At 40.6% G+C, this 9775-nt stretch overlaps 1 protein-coding gene across 1 annotated transcript in view; it reads right to left on the reverse strand.

Annotated features, from left to right (window-relative positions):
• fam189a1 (family with sequence similarity 189 member A1) overlaps window positions 1-2637 on the reverse strand; it is a 128809-nt gene extending 126172 nt beyond the window's left edge. Inside the window, exon 1 of the mRNA XM_026937470.3 lies at window positions 1666-2637. Coding sequence (XP_026793271.3) covers window positions 1666-1896 — 231 coding nt within the window. The 5' untranslated portion in view covers window positions 1897-2637. The remainder of the gene's footprint in view (window positions 1-1665) is intronic.
• Window positions 2638-9775: the final 7138 nt, after the last annotated feature.

Raw genomic sequence — 9775 nt, forward strand, 5'->3', positions numbered from 1 at the left:
TATATCAAAAACAGAGCAGAGTGGTGTCCTGACATCATCTTAGTGAGTCCACTAAATACCAAAACAACTTAATAACAAACCAACATGACTGATGTTTTGAAAGGATATAAACAAGCTGTACATCAACAGCCTTCCATCCAATTTTTTATTACCTTACTGCAAACACTGGCAGATCACTTCATCACTTCAGCATGACATTTCACAATGGCCATTTAATTTATGGCAGGATTTCAGAAAGCATGCAAGATCTCCTGCCAAATCCCACACCAACGACAATGCCACCTTAAAAATGGGTGCTGCTTGTCCATTTTAATAATACTCTGTGGTGCAGTGCAGTGTTTACACATTATAAACTACATACTACATCACCTCCAAAGATTTCCACAACAATGAATTTACTCTTCAAGTGATGATCTGAACAAAGCTATTAGATTTAGGACAGACCTGCTTCTTTCACTCTTCAGAATATCTAGGTTATATCAAGAACATCTGAAGGAGTTCTTAAAGGTGGACAGAAGAGGCTAAGAACCCCTAACCAGAGGCGTTGCTACAGGAAAGGCAACTGCTTGGGGGGCTGAGTCTTGAGGAAACCCGCTAAAGACCGACACTGCGTCCATGAAAATGTCAAATCTCAAAGTGCCAAAACTTTTATTTGGAATATTCAAAATTAAGAGAATAGAAAGAAAGAGTAAAACAAGAAGAAGAAGAAAAGGAAAAGAGGAAGCAGAACCGTGTTATGTGGTGGAGGTAACGTAAAAAGTAACATAACACTAGCACAACAAGCAAGCAGCTAGATAGCTATGAGTCGCCGCTCAGTCTGGGATACGTAATGTGAAATGTTGCTAATGTTCTTCATAGAATTTATTTTGTTCAGACTGGCTTGATAGCTTGGTCTTCTTAAAGTATATACAGAGTACAGAAGTCAACTGTTCTTTGTATCCTGTGTGTTGTCATGATGGTTGATCTAATTAGAAATCTAGCACTTGATCTAGCACTAGATCTAACATACAGAATATAACACTTAATATAACGCTTTCAGACAGCCGTCCTGTAGTTAGCTCATTGCCTTGATTGTTTATAAAGGTAATCAGTGTAACGTAATGGCAATAAAGCGAGACCCTTGGATTTTCCTGCCACTGTCCCTGTAATCGCCTCGGGCCGGAACTGGAACCTTCAAGGAAGAGTGTAGATGAGGTTTCTTTGAAGGCACAGACGCAGGAATGGGGCAAATATGCTTTATTATTATTATTATTATTATTACAAATTAATAAAAAGATAAAATGATGTACACCGTGTCTACGGTGAAGTCAGCTGGACCACATGCGTCCAGCACAGTTGGACACCAAGTCGTGATGGACCGCTGCACCACAGCGTTCCTATCTTAAAGGAGATTAATTCCTCTTAGGCAGGGAGAGTGGGTCAGTGGTTAAGGCTTTGGGTTATTGCTCAGAAGGTTATGAGTTCAAACCCCAGCACCCCCCAAGCTGTCACTGTGGAGCACTTGAACAAGACTTTTAACCTCAACTTGCTCAAATGTGTCCTGTCTCATTGTAAGCATCAGCCAAATGAGTAGATGTAAGTCATATACTATGCTACATATGAGTGCGTTATATTGGAAAAAGAAAAGGCAGGTGGAAACCCAACTGGCGCTGAGATGAGACTTACCGAGAAGCCGGCCCAGAAAGGACAGGAATGCCTGACTCTGGGAGAGGTAGTAAGAGCCAAAGCGGCGAAGCTCACAGCCAAAATGAGACTCCCGAGCACCATCTGCGCCACACCGAGCGACAGCATGAGGCGAGTCCGCGTTCGGAGCTCCCTGAGCCGGGAAAGGCTGCGGGACAGTGCCGCCGGGCTCAGAGAGCCGCCCCCTGCTCTCGGCATGGCGTTCACAGGCATGATCTCGACGACAAAGGGATGGGGGTTCAACTCGAAAACTTCAATGCAGTACTTCCTAATTCAGAATTCAGTTATCCAAGCACATGAAGACCGGTGCGCAGCGTGATGTGAGTGCGCACGGAGCATGCTGGAGCTCTCTTCGTAAACAAATTGGGGGAGAAACGCTCTCCCTTCACGTTACACTGCTCTCTGTGCTGCCTCACCACGCTGGTCTTAAGGTGTAAGAGAAGACGAACAAGAAGTATCTCCAAAGTAGGTTTTGAAGGAACGTTATCCGGAGAGGGGATTTAAAACAAATCGTACACAGTCGCAGAAGGCGCACTTTCAGGACGCGCGCGTACTAAAGGTGATCCATCAAATCCGCGTCAAAGCGTCACGGTTCCTCAAGCGACCAGGCGTCCTCCTTCAGTCATCACTGCTAATAAGTGACAAATAAATATGATGGAAACAAAATGTAAAAATGAAAATGAAATTTAAGGCGCGCTTCTTTTTTTTTTTTTGTTGGTGTCGGTGAGCTGGATGGTGCGTCCGCGTCCGTCAGGTGATGCAGTGTGTGTTAAAAGGCTGCATATGGCGCGTTTCTCTCTCTCTCTCTCTCTCTCTCACACACACACACACACACATACACACACACACACACACACCACAGCACTGGCTTTGACACCAAGGACGCGAACACCATCTACCGTCACCATCATCCATAGAAGGGTGTTGGTGATATTCATGGGGTATTTAGAAGACGTTTCCGGGATGTATAGATCGTCCTGTGCCTCAGAGACACTCAGTCAGGACGCAAAGATCATGCTTTTTTATTTTTGGCCAATATTTTTGTGTGTGTGTTTAAATCGTGAGTCGCACTCAACGATTCCATAGTAAAACAATAGGACCGGATGTGTTATGGCCATTTTCAAAGGTAAGGCATGTTACAAATTAGGTCCGTTTGACACGCATTTGTATTACAAGACGTGTGAAAATATCTACTAAAATATCTCCACCTAGAGGCCAAGCATGGGAACTGCACAACTGCGCTAGTCCTGGATGTGACACGTTTTTCACACAATGCGTGAACTGATCCAAATATGCGTTCAGGTAACAGTGAGAAGAAACATGTGACACCAAAAACACAGTTCAACATACTCTCAGAAATAAAGGTACCAAGCTGTACTTTTCCTCATCACTGGTGTGGTAGCATTGAGAGTGTCTGTTTTGTACCTTTAGTGTGTAATTAGATTTTAGAGTAAAGCTTTAAAGGTCCAATCTGTGGTCCTTAAGCGCCAACTACATACCTTAAATTGTTCTTAAAGGTATAATGATAAACGCTAAAGGTACCACTGCAGCAACAAGAAAAAAAAAGTACAGTTCGATACCCTTTTTCTGAGAGTGTAAGCACTCAGTTTGGTCATTCCTTCTGATGAGAGCTTTCCGTCAACTCCAGAATTATTGGCACTCTTAAAGAGAATGGGCAAAAATGTATTTATTTATTCATCTATTCATACAGTAAAGCTCCTCAGGATCACAGAGGATCTGAAGTGCATCCCGGGAACACCTATCAGGACAGAAATGTTTCATTGTAGAATAAAGGTGATCAGTCAATCATTCACTCGTCTGCCATTTGGAAAAAACATCAATCAAGTAGCGCTCAACCAAGCTCCAAATACACCTGTGTTAGCAAGGAGTGTAGAATAATGATCTCCAAGAACTGAATTTAAGCAAGAAAACCCAAAGATCCTATATCTGTGCTCGTATACTGAAAAGTGGATTGTGTCTTTCTTGGTATCTCTGTAGTTTGCTCAAGAGACTTCCCCTCATTAGCATCATGCTAGCAGGAAACTCTATCCTCTATGTCTGCATTCTGTCCTTCCTGTCCTGCTCCAGTTGAGAAAAGTGACCCAACGACACACCGAGCTGGAGGCGGATGGGGAGGAAATGGATGTGCTGTGAGATTTGTCACTGTGCTGTGCTTCGTTGCTGGGAGGGAGGTGATTTAGCACGCTTCAGACTCTCCTGCTGTCACTAAATGCTTCACTTTACCAGTGCTTTAGGGAGGAACGCAGTCATATCACAGGAACCCAAAATTCATATGAAATACAAGCAGAGAGAGAGAGAGAGAGAGAGAGAGAGAGAGCTTCATCTCCTTTATGAAATGCATATGAAATATGAACAGAGGGAAAGACACGCTACATTAATATGAAATATAGAAACAGCAGGAGACGGATGCAATGAGACTCAAATTCTCTGCATTCAAAAAAGCTGCACAAACCCTGCTCATGCGTCTCTCTTCCATACACTCTTCTCTTCTCTCTTAAGAGTTCTTCAGTTGTCCCTCCATCAACTGAGTGTTTCACTATTGGAATGGGTTCCAAGTAGAACATAGAGGGACAGCCGAAGAACAGTGGTGTAGTTGGGTCCATAAACACGTATACACCTTATGCTTACTTTTTCATCGGGGCTGTTTGTGTATAACGACTTTTGTCAATATTAGCGTCTACCCTCGGTATACCCAGTTGTTTTGCTGCTTCAGAAGTCCCTAATGTACTCTTGCGCTAGCTTCCCCTTTAACTGTATAGCGTGTTTCTTTTGTGAAACCCGCGACTCTTTATTGTAATTGGTGCATTTTTATTTGAACTGCACCCTTCCCCGCGCCTGACAACCGCTGTCACTGCAGTCATCGTCTGGAGACATTGTCCCGCTGAAGCAGTCAGGTAAAATTACTAAAAGTGCTTGAAGTGGGTTTGAAGTGTACTCAGTGCTCACCTGGAAGTAGTACCAGTAGTACTATTCTACTCTCTTCTGTCCCTGCTCGAGAGAGATTTACACTGAACTCACGGATTCACGCCTTCTCTTGCGCTGTTTAATCACGATCCATTTATGATAGTGAGTGTTTCCTGTCAGACAGGGTTTCAACTAGAACCTTTGTAGGAAACTAACAGCCTTTGGGTATCCAATGAACTCTTAAAGAAGAACCCTGTACCAAGTAACAGTACAGTTTAGCTAGATGTTAAACACCTTACAGATTCTAGATATTAAGAAAATAATGACCACTGATTTGGATTTGGGTTCTTTAAGAGTTCATAACTTCCAAAAAAGGGTTCTATTTAGAAGGAAAAACTTTGGAGTGGAGTTCATAGGACCATTAATGGTTTCTCCAGAGGGACAACCATAGAACTATAAATAGTTTAAAATTTTTAAGTGTGTATGGCCAGAGGAATAGTGTGAATATTTATTTATTTGTTTGCTTGTTTGTTTGTTTGTTTGTTGTTTCCAACACAATGCAGATTTAGCTCAATGCAAATCACATGGTTTTGGCAAAACTACACATCTGGCTAATGTTCTGATTGTTTGAGACAGCAAGTGGCAATGTGTCAGTTTTAATTTCAGTGCTCCAAAGTGTTAGAATGCATTTGTGCACTATTTGGCACAAATTGTAAATGTCAGAATGTCATTTACTTTCTTGCAGAACTTGCTGCATCACACTTCTGTGTGCTGTATCTGCAGCTTTTATTTTTCAGACCATTTAAGTTGAACTGCCATTCAGTGAGGAGTTTCATGCTAATATAAATAACCTGTTGATATGTTTTGCGTTTAGTTCTAACATCAGAATAAAAGCTAACATCTGACTCTTATTGGAAAAGTCAAGCATTTTCATTTGTTTATTCAAAAGTAAGCAATCCTTGAAGAAACATGGTATGAGAAATAAAGATTTGTTAAAGCCTTTTAAGCTTGTGTGTGGAAACTATAACATGACATATAAAGAGAAAAAGACAGCATTGTGCCAGTTTCCTGTAAATCAGTTTTGGACTGGGTTGACTAGAGCAAAACAGACAGATAGCTTTTATAATATTAAGTCATAAATACATCATGATGTGGACAGAGATGATGCTCTAGGCAAAGCCTAGCAGATCATGATTGTTTGGAGCTGATGGATCTTACTGATCTTCCCCTGCTATTTACCGTCTTAATAAATTGCATTAAAAAGGGCTCAGAGTGAAGGACAGAGACAGCGATGAGGTGGATGGATTACAGCTTCTCTGCTCTTTTCTAAATGCAGAATTGTCACAGTATTGCCACAATAAGTCCTGTAATATAATATAACACCTTTTCCAAACTGTTCCAGAAGCCTTGAGTGTAGATCATCATAGGCTTCTGATAAGGCACATAATTCATATTTTAATTAATAGCAATGTGGAATTGAGCCTCTGAGGGCAGTAGGGCTCGATTCATCAGGCTTATCTCCAAACTGAGAGATGTCACATGCATAATTCTGCAGTGTCTCTCTCGTTCTCTCAGACAGACGCTCCCACAGGTTCAGAGGCACGAATGCCAGCGCAGTTGGCAGACGAGCACCCACTGCTGATCGAATGAGTCAGCACACACACACACACACACACCATCATTTCTCACACGAGCTAAGATTTAAAGCCCACGCTTCGGAAAATTAAAGTACGGCCGACTCTGTTCCCTGAACCCTTTCTCTGTCTCCTAGATCAGAGGCGGCGCAGTTTCGATTCTAGATGGCTAGAGTTCTGTAAACATAACTGCACTTGTTGGAAATAACTTATATTTTGTTGAGGTCAAAATTACAGACCATAACACAGCACATTTTTCCAAAATTACTTCAAACTTCAATTTCTGCATGAACTTATATTATTAAAATATTATAAAGCTGTATATACTGTGGCGGTTGCCCTGGCTAACCATCAGGTGCCAAATGACGCACTAAGACCAAATACATGAAATACAAAAGATACAAAATATGTATTTAAAATTACAGTAATATAACAGAGACTAATCATAACTGGGGACTCAAGTCTCTAATTTACTGACTTGTAACATGACTCAGACATCAATGCCTGCAACCTGTGCAATGGGACTTAAAATTAGACTGAGACACTACAGTTTGGGACTCTGGTCTTGACTCGGACTGAATTGCTTTGCAATGTGGACTCAACTCTGACTTCTTGATTTAGGACTCTTGGGACTCATCTCGACTTGCATTATACAGCCTGGGATGCTGGATTTGATTCAGACTATATGGCTTGAGACACTGGTCTAGACTCAGAATCAATGGTTCAGAACTTTGAACTCGAATCAGATTCAAGCAATAGAGTCTGATTTGAGTCCAAAATTTCTGAACCAATTTCTGACTCCGACTCAATGGTTCAGGACTCTCATCTCAATCTACATTATATAGCTTGAGACTTTGAACTCGATTCAGACTCTACAGTTTGGGACTCTTGGGACTCTCTGGCTTGGGACTCACCCTGAAGATGAGAGGTTTTGCACTGTAGCACTGGGGTGTCAACTCTTACTCCATGGCTAGAAAATCTTGACCCAGTGGCTTGGGATTCTGGTCTCAACATGGACCTTCGACTCAGTGGAAAACCCTTGACCTGACTTATGAAAATTAACTCGTGAACAAGTCTGAAGCTAATGTTATAGTATTTGAAATGGATCTATTTAAAGAAACCAAAATCATATGGCAAATGTCATAAAAGAGCTGATGCACAATATACTATATCCTGTCATTGCCCAGATGTGAAGTCTTACAATGAGTTGATTAGCTCATGGGCTGAAAAATCCTCTTTGAGCACTCTGAATAAAGCTTTAAGACTGGTCTGACATACCATTTCCCAGCATACAACTGTTTTGTATTATGCATTGATTACAACACTATTTAAGCTGTTTGTGTTTGGACTCTTTGCAAAGTTTCGTTTTTTTGCTCGATGTTCTGAGTGATTACTTCTATGCCCCGTATCTGTTTTTTTTTTAAACTCATCTTTCAGATCTCTTTCTGTTTTCAATCTGGCATTTGGAAATCTATTTTGTGACTCTTGCACTTGGACCTCTTATTTTGTCTCGTCTTTGCCAAAGCCCTGGGATATGTCTGAGACGAGCGTCCTGAGTGATGTTGTATGCTACAGGCTACAACAGCATCTGGCTGGACGTGTGCTGAGGTCAGAAAGAGGTCACTGTTTGGCCGTCAGTCTGAATATGCTGCTCACACTCACAGACAGCTAATTACTTATTTGAGAACAATGTTCTCCCACATACACTTGGTCTATAGTGAACCTCTTGGCTGGTGCAAAGCCTGAAGAAGCACATTACAGGGTAAAAGACAATTGAGGATTAAACCCGGGCTTAGAGAGGGATTATAGTAATGGAACAGTGGGTCTGTAATCACAACTGGAGCACTGAGCTGAAAACACATAGCCTAGACTTACAGCAAAAAAATGTACATGGTGTATGGAGTTTCTGGGATGCCACAACATACAAATAAAACATTAATCATAATAATTAATAATGAAAAACACAGTCAGAAAGACTCAGAAAAAGAGAATTCATTTTAATTTTAAAACTTGGCAATAATGGAGATGTGAATAAAGTAGAGCAATGAGGCATTATATTCGATCTTCTCAATAATCCTGTACTAGTATATAGCTATATGTATATTCAGCTATAATTTCTTTCATTTAAATAATAAACTATTTAAAAATAGCTTTAAGCACAACAGGTCAGCATATTCAGCCTGTATCTTGATGGATCTGAAATGATTATTCTTGGGAATCAGAATTTTAAAATATTTTCTACTTCCTACTTAAACTATGCCCTAATGGGTCCCTGGTCTAGCGGCTAAGGCTCCTGCGCTCCTGCCACCATGGCCTGGGTTTGATTGCCGGGCAGGGAGCCAACGCAGCCACTGGGAGTGTACTCTCAGTGCCAGTCCCAAGCCTGGATAAAACAGGAGGGTTGCGTCAGGAAGGGCATCCAGTATAAAACCTGTGCCAAATCAAAACGTGCGGACCAATGGTCTGCTGTGGCCACCCCTAATGGGAGCAGTTGAAAGAACAACTTAAACTATGTCCTAATCTTTTGTTAACATATATTAAGTAGAAAAAAATCATATGATTTCTATTGAATAGTCTCGTGATGTAGATAAATAGCCAATTATTTCTCTCTGTTGTATAAATATGGCTTGGCTTGACTAGACAAAAATGCAGTCCTAGTTCTTAAATCTTCTCTTAATTTGCGTGTTCGAATGTTCATGGACGGCTTTTCAGGTATGCATGACACGAACGACAAACGACACATCATTTCATGATCAGGGCTGTTGAATTTTAGAAATTCTGAAATTCTAATTCATGACCTCATACACCAGAAACGGATCGATGAGATGATGTTTCAAACACCGATATGAAATGGCTATTAAACTCTGACAGTATAAAAAAACTTTCCAGCATCCATCTTGCCATTGCAGATATTAATAAAGAGATGACTATTCAGAATGTCTTTTGCATATACTGAAAAGTATACAGTGTTTTTTTTTTCTTTACTGGTAAAATTTTCATTATTATAACAACACCTTTGTACCTTTTGGAACAAAGAAAAAGATAACAAACTGGACTTTTTTTCACACAAGTACTGTTGATACTTTAATACATTTACCGTATACCACTTATAGCGCTGTTGAATCCTCAATTCTGATTCAAATTACAGGTTTATTATTTTAATAAATTACAGGTTTATGTTAATGCTCTCATTCTAATAAGTTACGTTTCTATAGCAACAACAAATGTAAAAAAAATCATTGCTATGGTGAAGTTTTCCATAAGGATGCATTTATTTTACATTTTTGGAAGGAGTCTCCAGTGTCAGCGCTTTGTATCACTCAGAGCTAAAGATGTAACTTTACGTTTTCTGACACGGCAAAGTCCTCAGGAGTTTACGCTTTGCAGTTTCTCTGTAACACGACAAGCTGCATTTTTAAAAAAATTATTATTAACTTCAAGAGAGAGAAAAAAAAACCACTGGTGAGGGAACGACTGTTTATAGCTGCTACAACATAAGTAAGAACAGGAACTAATGTGTTTCAGGGACGTTC

This window comes from Pangasianodon hypophthalmus, chromosome 25 (genome assembly GCF_027358585.1).
Source record: "Pangasianodon hypophthalmus isolate fPanHyp1 chromosome 25, fPanHyp1.pri, whole genome shotgun sequence".
In the NCBI taxonomy this organism is placed as follows: Eukaryota; Metazoa; Chordata; class Actinopteri; order Siluriformes; family Pangasiidae; genus Pangasianodon; species Pangasianodon hypophthalmus.